At 46.0% G+C, this 12815-nt stretch overlaps 1 protein-coding gene across 1 annotated transcript in view; it reads right to left on the bottom strand.

The window, feature by feature from the left end:
• The window catches only part of LOC146797213 (uncharacterized), a 118958-nt gene extending 107403 nt beyond the window's left edge, over positions 1 to 11555 (bottom strand). Inside the window, exons 1-3 of the mRNA XM_085624171.1 lie at positions 11400 to 11555; positions 4727 to 4853; positions 1906 to 2016 (exon numbers count right to left, since the gene is read on the bottom strand). Of these exons, the coding sequence (XP_085480297.1) occupies positions 1906 to 2016; positions 4727 to 4853; positions 11400 to 11414 (253 nt within the window). The 5' untranslated portion in view covers positions 11415 to 11555. The remainder of the gene's footprint in view (positions 1 to 1905; positions 2017 to 4726; positions 4854 to 11399) is intronic.
• Between the last annotated feature and the right edge of the window lie 1260 nt (positions 11556 to 12815).

Raw genomic sequence — 12815 nt, forward strand, 5'->3', positions numbered from 1 at the left:
CATGTGGATCCCGTGGGGGCAGGATTACCCTATATTGTAAATTTTCTTTCGGAGAAGGCGTCGCATGGTTTAGCCTACCGCTCGATTAATAACTTCCGCTCCGCCATCTCGGCAGGCCACTCTCAGATCGAGGGCAAGCCTGTCGGGATCCATCCTTTAATCTGTAAACTCCTAAAGGGCATTAGAGTAGCCAATCCACCCAAACCAAAGTATTCCTCTTTGTGGGACGTCACGCTGGTTCTGTCCCTCTTCGATAGTTGGCCGGACAACAATATGTTGTCCAGGAAACAGTTGTCGGCCAAACTGGCCATGTTACTTTGCCTAGCGGCTTGCAGACGTTCCTCGGATGTTAAAGCGCTCGATATTACAGGTAGAGTATTTACTCCAGAGGGAGTTTCGTTTAATATTACGTCTAGAACTAAAACCTTGTCACGTAGTGTGGATTATCATGCTTTTCCAGATAATGCTAAACTTTGTGTGGTTCAATGTCTCAAGGCTTACGAGGAGTGTACCAGGTCTCTCAGGCCTAATGGGGTGGTACAATTGTTAATTGCTCTGCAAAAACCGTATAAACCTGTTACTGTGGCTACCATAGCCCGATGGCTGAAAAATGTTATGCAAGAGGCAGGGGTGGATACCCACGTGTTTGGTGCACATTCTGTTCGAGGCGCCATGGCCTCTAAGACTTTCATGCTGGGTTCTACGGTGCAAGATATCATGCGTTCTGCAGACTGGTCGTCTGAATCCACGTTTAAACAATTTTATTATAAACCGGTGGGTGATATATCCTCTGTTGTTTTTAATCAGCGTTAAACTAGCATAATACGAAGCCTCCGGTCCTGTAATAGAATCAAAAATTAGCTAGCATTCGCGCCAAGAATTTTCAATTCTATTAAGGACACGGAGGCGAGGATTATCCCACCCGGTTAAATTACTGTAAGGTAATTTTTGCCCACCCGTGTTGTATATACTCTGTTTTGACAGAAGTTACGGGTTGTTTATTTCTATTCTTTCAGGATCTGACAAGAAGATGGATTGATCCGGTGCACGGAGTGACGTGTTTCCCAGCTGGTCTGGTGTTCTTCCACGTTGGAAGCTGTTGTTGTTGAACTTTAATACTTTTTGAACTTTAATACTTATTGGACTTCTGTTCGGAGCAAAGAAGGAGGACTAGTTCCGGTATGGCTGGCTCTTATGGGGCCCTGCAGGAAGTGATGTGACATATGCATCATGAGAAATGTTGTTTTTTCATGTAACCAAAGTTTTCATTGGCTGCTGTGGGTAGCAATAAATAGAAAGAGAAGCATAATCCTCGCCTCCGTGTCCTTAATAGAATTGAAAATTCTTGGCGCGAATGCTAGCTAATTTTTGATTCTGCCTAATCAAGATAAAGATATTTATATTTTTATAAATAAGTTGTGTGGCATCCATTTGTGGTGTTTCACTATGTTACTGTGAGTGTTGGTACACATACTTTACACATTGCCTTGGGGATAAGCCTGTCTGCTCGTGCCAAGCTACCAAGGGGGTGAGCAGGGGTTATCAACAGTGTGTTTCCACCTTACCATGACTAGAAGTAAGGGTCACTATTTGGACAAAGATACTTACCTCTGCCAACTAGAGACCCCCAGATCTAACAGATAGTGTATTTTCTTTTCCTGATATGTTGTATTTATGATGTATAATAATATGACTTGTATAAGGTTTTTTTTTGTACTTTGTAAAGTGACACGTTCTGCTCTAATTAAAAATAAAGAAAATAACTTGTGATTGCATTTTGTTTGTCTGCATTTGTGAATTGGTGTGCGTTTCTTTTTCTGTATGCTTGACTGCTTGTGCGTGGTGTATGCATGCACATGTGTGCACTGTAAAACAGGTATGTCGGTTAACTGTTGGTTTACTTACTTGATGGCCGATTTCTCTTGTGATCGGTCTCGCAGTCCTGAACCTCCATGCAGCACAGTTCATCTTTGTCTTTCGCTCTTAATGAACTGACAGTGGTAGCAATGAGGGGACCTAGAATCAAAAGGAAACAGAGAAAAGAACGCCCACAGTTCCTTATGCCATTTGCCAACTATTGACATTTTATCATTTGGCAGCATGTGAGATGATGGAGCTGAATCTAAGTGCAACTCCTTCGGCAAACACTACAAGTGTCAACTTGCTGCACCATATTAAACAACCGGTGACCATTGTGACCTATGTGCTGCCTTTCCCTGGGGCCCTTGATGCTCGTAAACTGCCAGTGGACATTTATGCATGTACTACATATGGCCACTGAGGTGCGCAGTCAAAATATCGAATTTTTTTATATCGACCTACAATAATATCAAGTTTTTAATATCGTAGGGACAGAATATCGATGTCAAGAATATTGGTGAACAGAATATTGACCTTAAGGTAAGTAATATCGTTTTTTTGTATATCGAAGTAAGTAATAGCAAAGTAAGAAATATCGTTAGCAAAAATATCGTTGTTAATAATATAGATATATATATTAGTGTTATGTATTTTAAAATGTATTTTAAATGTATGTTTAACATTTTTAGTAATGTATTTTTAGTAATTTTAAATATATGTATTAAATGTTTAGAAATTAGTTTTAAAAAAATAGCAAATTTTGCGTTTTAGTATTAGAGCAGGTTGTGGGTTTATAGGGGAATAGGGTGGAAAGTAATTTAATTATAATTAATTAATTAATATGTTTTCATTTATTTTTGATTAATTTATTGTTAAATTATTAATTGGTAATTAGTTTTTATTAATTGATTGATTTATCATTATATTAATTATAATACATTTATTATTGATTTGTATTTACTGTTATTGGTAACTAATTTGTTAATAAATTATTAATTGGTAATTAATTGTTATTAATTGCTAATTACATTAATTATGTTTTTTTTTATGGGACCACTACCTGCCCTTAATAAATGAAACAAAAACTTTTTTTTTTTTTAAATGCATCCCGTTTTCCATTAAGGAAAACGGGCTGCATTTATTTTTAAAAAGCTGCTGTTTTTAAAAGCAGTCCCAGACATGGTGGTCTGCTGAACCCAGCAGGCCACCATACCTGGGAGGGCTGGCATTCCCAATGGGGTTACAAATTGCGAGAGGCTCATTAATATTCATGAGCCTCGCAATTTGCGACCCCATTGGGAATCGTTAACAGTGTTAAACACACTGTTGTACATGCCAAATAGCGCCAAACAAATTGCGAGTCGCAAATGCAACGCAATTAGCAAGGCACTATTTGGCAGGTTGTACATCTGGCCCTGAGGCCATTGATGCTCATTACTGCCCGGGCCGTTGATATTCATGCTCTTTAAGGCAACGACATTTCGGAGGCACACGTGTACGTGCTGCTCTTGGTCATTTATGGATGCACTGCCCGAGGCCACTGATAATCATTACTTCCTGGAGCTATTGATGAGTCTTATTTCACAAAGGAATTGATCCTTATAATTGCCGGAAGACATTGCGCAATATCCTTGTCTGGGACGTCGATGCTGATTTGGATTTTAGAAGATGGGATATTTTCTACGTAAGCCTTTGTGTAGTACTTTTCAGAAGCTACAAATCCATTAGAGCCAGAATGTCATAAATCAATCCCATTCATTCTTTCGCGGTCATGATTTCTTGTGAAGAACTCGCATGGATCTGACTGAATATTGTTTACAGGCCTTTGGATCATCTGATGATGGAAACTCTATGTGACAGTCTTAAAAAAAACTACAGCAAGGGAGCCTATAGTCTTTCTTTTTTAAAGTCTTTTGTCCTTTTCCATGTTTGGAAGGTAACTTTTTTCAATATGGTTCCCACACCACAGCATATAATGTCTTTTTCTAAAGTCTATGTTGATTACGGGGGAGCCATTAATGTTCATTACTACCTGCAGCCAGTTTTGCATTTTCTGTTTGTCAGTTGACAGTAATGTGGCCATTAATACATATACTACTCCGTCTTTGGCCCTTGATGCATTTAATCTCTTGGTCATCAATCCATGTTAGATACAAACAAATAAATATACATATAAAAGAAACACTTACAACAAATATAAAACATACTATACATAGATAAGAATGGGCTAGCTTATCCAACCAATAAATACATCACGCTAAATTTACAAATATACACATTGTCAACAACAAGACAGACAGACATTCTATTGAACAGTTATAGATTATCCTAGTCCCAATTAATGAGCAATACAAGAAAATTCGATATTCAATATAACATTATCAAGACCAATGGTCCCAAACAGGACAGAGTTTTTCAAAAATAGCCTTGTTTTCGCTTATCCCAGGTTTCATCATATTATTTACACTTATCTACGTTACACAGAAGCACTGTAACGAATTCCTAGTGGTGACACTACAACAAGAAGAAAATTACCCTAAGGATAATCTATAACTGTTCAATAGAATGTCGGTCTGTCTTGTTGTTGACAATGTGTATATTTGTAAATTTAGCTTGATGTATTTAGTACTCAGGAGCTCGCAGGCCAGCGTACTGTGCTGAAGGGGGCCCTGAAGCCTGGGAGGTCCCCGCACCGCGGGGCTGAAGGGGCCTACGTTACACCACTGCGACCTGCCACACAGGGCCCTCAAGGCACATCAGGCTGCACCAAAGGCCGGTGACCAAGAGCTCTTTCTTGAAAGAGCAGTCCAGGAACTTACTGGTTTGATTTCAAATCCTGAGATATCAATCAATGGAGTAACCTTACCAAGTGAGATCAAGGCCTGGTGAATTTCCTTCATCACAGTGCTGTATAATTCCTTCTGCCAATCCTGCAGAACCTTCCATTCATCTTCAGAGAAATAGTCCGAAGCATTGCAAAAGGTTCCTTGTATCTGCAAAAGAAAAAGGGGACACTCTTTACAACGCCTCATCTGCATGCTCCTCTTAAAATTAGAAAAAGGGGGTTTTCCTTCTCCCCCACCTCCAACTTCAGTAGCTAAGAACCTCGGAGTCGAGATTGATGACAAGCTCTCCTTCACCCTCAGACCCTTTCTGTAACAGCAACAGATTATCTCCTTCACTCTCGGACCCTTTCTGTAACAGCAACAGATGCTCTCCTTCACTCTCGGACTCTTTCTGTAAAAGCAACGGATGCTCTCCTTCACTCTCATACCCTTTCTGTAACAGCAACACATGCTCTCCTTCATTCTCAGACCCTTACTGTAACAGCAACGGATGCTCTCCTTCACTCTCGGACTCTTTCTGTATCAGCAACAGATGCTCTCCTTCACTCTCAGACCCTTTCTGCAACAGCAACAGATGCTCTCCTTCACTCTCAGACCCTTTCTGTAACAGCAACGGATGCTCTCCTTCACCCTCCGACCCTTTCTGTAACAGCAACGGGCTCTCCTTTACTCTCAGGCCCATCCTGTAACAGCAACAGATGCTCTCCTTCACTCTCAGACCCCTTCTGTAACAGCAACGGATGCTCTCCTTCACTCTCAGACCCTTTCTGTAACAGCAACGGATGCTCTCCTTCACTCTCAGACCCTTTCTGTAACAGCAACAGATGCTCTCCTTCACTCTCAGACCCTTTCTGTAACAGCAATGGATGCTCTCCTACACTCTCAGACCCTTTCTGCAACAACAACGGATGCTCTCCTTCACTCTCAGACCCTTTCTGCAACAGCAACCGATGCTCTCCTTCACTCTCGGACTCTTTCTGTAACAGCAACGGATGCGCTCCTTCACTCTCAGACCCTTTCTGTAACAGCAACGTATGATCTCCTTCACCCTCAGACCCTTTCTGTATCAGCAACGGATGCTCTCCTTCACCCTCAGACCCTTTCTGTAACAGCAACGGGCTCTCCTTTACTCTCAGGCCCTTCCTGTAACAGCAACAGATGCTCTCCTTCACTCTCAGACCCCTTCTGTAACAGCAACGGATGCTTGCCTTCACTCTCAGACCCTTTCTGTAACAGCAACGGATGCTCTCCTTCATTCTCAGACCCTTACTGTAACAGCAACAAATGCTCTCCTTCACTCTCAGACCCTTTCTGTAACAGCAACGGATGATCTCCATCACTCTCATACCCTTTCTGTAACAGCAACGGATGCTCTCCTTCACTCTCAGACCCTTTCTGTAACAGAAACTAATACTCTCCTTCACTCTCAGACCCTTTCTGTAACAACAACGGATGCTCTCCTTTACTCTCAGACCCTTTCTGTAACAGCAACGGATGCTCTCCTTCACTCTCAGACCCTTTCTGTAACAGCAACGGATGCTCTCCTTCACACTCGGACCCTTTCTGTAACAGCAACGGATGCTCTCCTTCACTCTCAGACCCTTACTGTAACAGCCACGGATGCTCTCCTTCACCCTCAGACCCTTTCTGTAACAGCAACAGGTGATCTCCTTCACTCTCAGACCCTTTCTGTAACAGCAACGGATGCTCTCCTTCACTCTCAGACCCTTTCTGTAACAGCAACGGATGCTCTCCTTCACTCTCAGACCCTTTCTGCAGCAGCGACGGATGCTCTCCTTCACTCTCAGACCCTTTCTGCAGCAGCGACGGATGCTCTCCTTCACTCTCAGACCCTTTCTGCAACAGCAACGGATGCTCTCCTTCACTCTCAGACCCTTTCTGTAACAGCAACGGATGCTCTCCTTCACTCTCAGACCCTTTCTGCAGCAGCGACGGATGCTCTCCTTCACTCTCAGACCCTTTCTGTAACTAGAAACTTTCTGGATTTCCTTCCACTAACAGCCTGCAGGACAGTTGTCCACGCATTAATAACCGCCAGGTTACACTTGGGGGCATAATGATCTTGGGTATCACGGATGAATCTGTTACTGTGAATTACTCTGGCTCCCTAGCAGGAAAAGGATCCTTTATAAGACATTGGTTTTTGTGCATTGGTTCTTCTACAAACTGGGCCCACGGTATTTGATAAACTGGATTCATCATTATCATCCAATCCGCCCGCTTAGGTCCTGGCCAGCGCTCCAAGCTAGAGTGCCACATTTTTGAAAAAGCCAGATGTGGGGCCTGTCATGGTTATCACGCACTTTGGCCGCTTCCCTGCACCACACGCCCCTGTCAGTTCATTCTGTAGTAGGCGGCATGGAGCGAGCGTGTGTTTGGAGACCGGATGAATGTGGGTCTGGGGACTATAAGTCCCAAGACACTTCTCTGCTGGGTTCCGGGCTTCTCCAGCGTGGGGAGGAGGTAAGTGTATTTCTACCCCGACAAGCGTGCAGGCCGGTGCCTGTTAATCGACTCGCTCCCTGCCTGCCATTATTTGTTGGTTTCCGGATTGTTCTGCCTTCAGCGGAAGAGATGCTGCTGGATAGGCCTGGGCGGTAAATTCCATTGTGCTCGCGGAATTTGGGTAATTTTGCGTTCCACGGAGAACGCGGAATTGCCCAAAATTCTGCGTTCCGCGGCTTCGCGGAATTTTTTGCTTGTTCGTTCGTGTTCTCAAAATGCGTGTTCGTGAGATATTTCCCCCCCGAGCATGCAAACAGCGTTCACGAACAGGAAAAAAGCATCGCGAACAAGCAATTCCGCGTGTTTGCGGAATTTCTGTGTGCTCGCGGAGATTTTTTACCATTTTGCAGAGCTTTGCGTAGCGCGACTACGCAAATTCCGCCCACCCCTACTGCTGGATCCGCCCGCACTTCTCTCCCGCTTCCTTCATTCTTCATCTACCCTTCACCGAGTGGTGCTGTGAGGACCACGCCTTGCCTTGCTTCCGCGGTTCCTGATTCTCGTGAGGTGGGCCCTTCCTCGAGTCAAGTACTGTACGGACTCTGGCCGGATCTGTTAATCTACGGTGTGTTCCACCTGAGAACATTACCGCTCTCCCCTCCTTTCACTCACAAGCACGGAGAGCTGCTGTGAAGTGTCCACTATTATTTTGTTTCTTGGTTTGTTTTCCTTGATACTTCGTTTCGCACAAGGAGTGCGACTTCCCGGTCGTTTTATTACTTTCACTCACGCACGGTGCTCTTTGGTTATTTTTACTCCAGTTCATGCACGAGGAGTGCGACAATTTCCCTGTACTTTGATATTGAGTATCACACACAGGTTCTGTGTGTTCTTCTGATTCCCTCGACCTGCCGTGGAGAATTTACTTTTGCAGACATCCTTTCTGGTGTGACAGTGACTGGGACCTGTTTGTCTGATCCTTCCAAGGCCAGAGGGACAGTATTGAAGTGAGTGGTGAATATTGATTACATACATGTTTAGTATTCAGTTTGTATGTACCGGGTTGTTCTCTGGTTAATCACTTTTCTTTTTTCCACACATAGGATCTTCTGTTGTGGTGTGTGCCCATTCAGGACAGGCCCTCTCGTACTTCCCATGAGAGTTTTGTTATTTTCTCCCTATCCCTTTTCCCCTATGGACAGGCTTACAGGGGATTGTGTTATCCGTCCCGCTGGGTGTCTGTGCATGAGGGAGGTGGGTGTCTAGCATCGCCCCTGCTGGGTTGTTCCGGAAGGTTAGTGGCTTGTGGTATCTACTAACCTGACAGGGCTACTCTTTCTCACTGCTGGCTTGCAAGGGATGGCATTTGCTACCCCGTGATTTGAAGAGCATCTCCCAGGAGCTCCCTTAATGCAAGGCACTGAAGAGCATCTCCCAGGAGCTCCCTTTATGCAAGGCACTGAAGAGCATCTCCCAGGAGCTCCCTTTATGCAAGGCACTGAAGAGCAATCTCTTGGCCTTGCCTAAGGATGATGTAGCAACGTGACCTTTGGATGTCTTTATTCCTGCATACTCCGTTTGAATAGCCAAGTGCTTTATAAGTCTTCTCATTCATTGATTAATTAATTAATTCACAGTAAAAGTAAAAAGATAAACTGTATATCCCTGTCTGCCAAAATAAACACCATTCTGGCTTATGCCAAGGGATCAAGTACAGTGGAAAGGTTGACAAGAAAATGCCTCTCTGTGTTATGTAGATTTGTATAGCGCAGTAACCACCAGAGAGGGTACCCAGGCGCTTGGGCAGGTGTGTAGGTGTGTGGTTACAAGGTGCTTATATAAAGAGCTTTGTCAACAGCTTCTTGGGGAACTCGAGAAGTGGTCACAAGGTGCTTATATAAAGAGCTATGTCTACAGCTTCTTGCGGAACTCAAGAAGTGAGGAGGGGACTTTCATGTGTTGAAGAAGGTCGTTCCGTGTCCTAGGTGCGATCTAAAAGAATGAATGACCTCCAGTTTTGCTTTGCAGAGGCAGGGAGTGTGTGTGCGTGAGAGTGAGGCAGAGTGTAGATGTCTGGTGGTGTGGTGAAAGTGTATGCAGCTGTTCCGGTATTCTGGTCCTGTGTTGTGTATAGATTATGTGTCGTTCACTGGGGGTACACTGTTCCACACTGACTATGGCAGATTCACAGTGGACTCTGTATGTAGTCATTAGGAACATGCGCTCAAATGAGCAAGTGCCCTCACCGACTCGAAGGTGGCATGCGCCTCGTTCGTCTGGCACTGCAATGCCCACCAGGCCCCACGAGAGGGCACTCTAATGGAGATCTTTTAATCGCAAGTAGGTGACGGGGGTACGAGTGTGTATGAACATTGGAGAAATGTGAGCTAAAGAGCGACTATAGACCTTGTCGGGTTATCATTTCAATAGGGTTCCAGGTCTACCCGGATGTTAAAAACAGAGGGCCTCATTTACAAACCCATTGTGCCGCTGGTGCGTCACTTTTTCTGACGCATCGGCAGCGCAATGGGCTTGCACAAATTTACAAGACCACGGAAAGTCACCATGGCCTTACAAATATAGGACCCTTTCACGCATTACCCTGCTTGAAAGGGGCGTTCCATGGGTGTTCCCTTGCATTATCCATGGAACCTGACACATTCCCACATTTACAACATTTTGTAAAGCTGGGAACGCACCAGAATCCTACGCGGCACAACAAGAAGAAATATTTGTCTTCTCGTTTTTTCCTCTTTCTTTAAAAAGTAGGAAATGCCATCAATTATTGTTTTTGTGCAGGAAGGTGTCCCTTCCTGCACAAAAACAATCATCCCCACAACACACGCGCCCTTGCAACATGACGCATGGGTGTTCGCGTTGGCGTACAGCTGCTGTTTGTGTACCGGCGCAGGGGAGGACAGGAATGCACCGTATCTTGTGGATACGGCGCACTCCTGTTCTTTTATTTTGACGCACGCCAGCACAGCAGGAATGCCCGCTGTGCTGCCGTGCGTCAATATATTGTAAATGTGGCCTAGAGTGAGAGACTATGAGACGTAATGATGCTTGTCTCTTTATGTGAAGGTGGGCTTGGTAATGTGAGATGGAGGCAGTGTATCTAGATCTGCAGCTGTGGTCGACACGTTTCATGCCTTGATTGTGTCGAGAGACCATCACTTGACGCTTCATCAGGATCTATATATACCTAATCTTCGGGGGGAGAGGAACCTCACACCCCAGGGGGTAATGTGGTAATCCACCACTCATTAAATTCATTAGAAGACACTGATGTCATTTCATGTATGTGTCAACTTAAAACACTGACCCTCCAAGTGGCTGGGAAGGTTCCCTTGGAACAGGAGGGCGTATCTTCCGCCAACTACGCATTTGTGCTTCGTGGAACTGCGGCGCATTAACTGACCTTCCTCGTATATGGTGGAGGATGGGCAGACAGGGGTGGGTCAGTATTCGCCGGTCAGTGTTTGACTTGAAGCCCGCATGCAATGTGAAGGTATGACTTTACAAGCAAACTACGTCACCCTTTTCTACCCAGCCAACCAGGTAACCGTACAAACTAACTAGGTGACCCTCCTTCACCACCCATTGTCCCCTCCTAGTTTTCCATTCAAATCCACTGGCTGCCCAACTGACCCTAAAGCCAACAAGGTGGGCTTTAGGCTACGCGCTTTGTTGAATGTTGTCTTTTAAGTAAGTCTTATTCACTTACCCTACTACATCACTAATTGACCTTGAGGCTTACCAGTTTACCTTACTAGCCTTCTTGTCCATCCTCCTAGTCCAACGGGTCACTAAACTTTTCAAGCCGACCAACTGACCATACTAGCCAAAGAGGGCGAGCATCTGACCCTACCTGGCCCCAGCGGGCACTAGGAGGTCACCGGGGGATCACTCTCGTTCCCTCGTGACAAAGCCTCTGGTGCACCAGTGAAATGTCGACGCTTTGGGGATAACCCTCCCCGAGGGGCCCCCCAGCCTGAGGCCCCCCCCCACTTCACCTTCAACAAGAACATGACTTCATCTAAGACGGCTGGGACTCAACACTGACACGAGCCGACCCCAAGACCCGGCCCTACTAACGCCGCCGGCCCTTCCTTCCCATCGTAGCGCTTCGACGGCCGTGAGGCGGCAGTAGCGCTATACAAACAAGCTGAATCACATGAAGGGACGAGCAACAGGCGGCTAGCAGGGGGGGGGGGCGTGGCTCACCTCTGGATCCTGCATCCTGTCTCAAGGGCGTGATCTTGGGCAGATTCCTGTCCGAGGGTCTCATTCACTGATCTGAATTACAGAGGCTCAGTCTGTCAAGCACCGGAGCAGCGTCGACTCCACGAACAAAGATCGGTGGGTCCGTGCGCCTGCTGCACATGCCCCGAGGGGGAGACACTTCCCGAAGGAGAGATGCGAGTGACATCACTACAGAGACACTACTTCCAGAGAAGGACTAAGAGAGAGCGCATCACTACAGAGAGACACTACTCCAAGAGGAGTGCTGAGAGGGTGAGCTCACTATAGAGAGACACTACTCCAAGAGGAGGAATGAGAGCGAGATCACAACAGAGAGAGAGGAGAGACTACTCTCTGGTTAGAGGCTGAGAGAGATCAGCGCAGCCGCAGATAGACACTACTCCCAGAGAAGGACTGACAGAGAGATCACTACAGAGAGAGACACTACTCCAAGAGGAGGGCTGAGAGAGAGCGATCACCACAGAGAGAGACACTACTCCAAGAGGAGGGCTGAGAGGGTGAGATCACTATAGAGAGAGAGAGAGAGGAGAGAACGATCACTGCAGAGAGAGAGAGAGATAGAAAAGAGACTACTCCCAGAGAAGGACTGAGAGAGAACGATCACTACAGAGAGTGACACTACTCCAAGAGGAGGAATGAGAGCGAGATCACTACAGACAGAGAGACACTACTCTGGTTAGAGGCTGAGAGAGATCAGCGCAGATAGACACTACTCCCAGAGAAGGACTGAGAAAGAGTGATCACTACAGAGAGAGAGACTACTCCAAGAGGAGGGCCGAGAGCGAGCTCACTACAGAGAGAGAGACTACTCCAAGAGGAGGGCTGAGAGGGTGAGCTCACTATAGAGAGACACTGTCGTGTCGTGATGCCCCCCCAGGAACGACCGACACAAGGGACTTAATTGACGGAACTCTTTATTCTCCTTCAGCTCACTATCTCGTCCCTACTCTAACTGCCCGCTCTTCCCGTCACTCCTCCTCTTCCCCTCACCCCACAGCTCCGCCCCACCAACTACTAGAATGCTCACAACATTACATCTCCCCCTTTGTTAATAAAACTTGTGACCAGTGCTCACATCTCTTCGATCAGCCGTCTCGGTTTTTGAATGTCTCTTCTTGGCCGGAGGGACATGCCTTCAGACACAGTTCCATTGTCGCCCTCAGTGTCCCGTTCCTGACCTATAGGTGTCCGATCATGTCCTTCACAGTGTTTAGTCACAGACGTTGTAGGCCCCAGCGTGAGTGTCTCTTTCATGGTGGGACTGCATCTTTGAAAGTGGGGGACATTGCGAGTGATGCGCCTGTTCTCCGACTCGGCCGTCGGCGCGGTGCCCGTTCGTCTAGTGACTGTGAGGGGTTTTGCCCGGAACCAACAGTC

This window comes from Triturus cristatus, chromosome 9 (genome assembly GCF_964204655.1).
Source record: "Triturus cristatus chromosome 9, aTriCri1.1, whole genome shotgun sequence".
NCBI classification, from domain to species: Eukaryota; Metazoa; Chordata; class Amphibia; order Caudata; family Salamandridae; genus Triturus; species Triturus cristatus.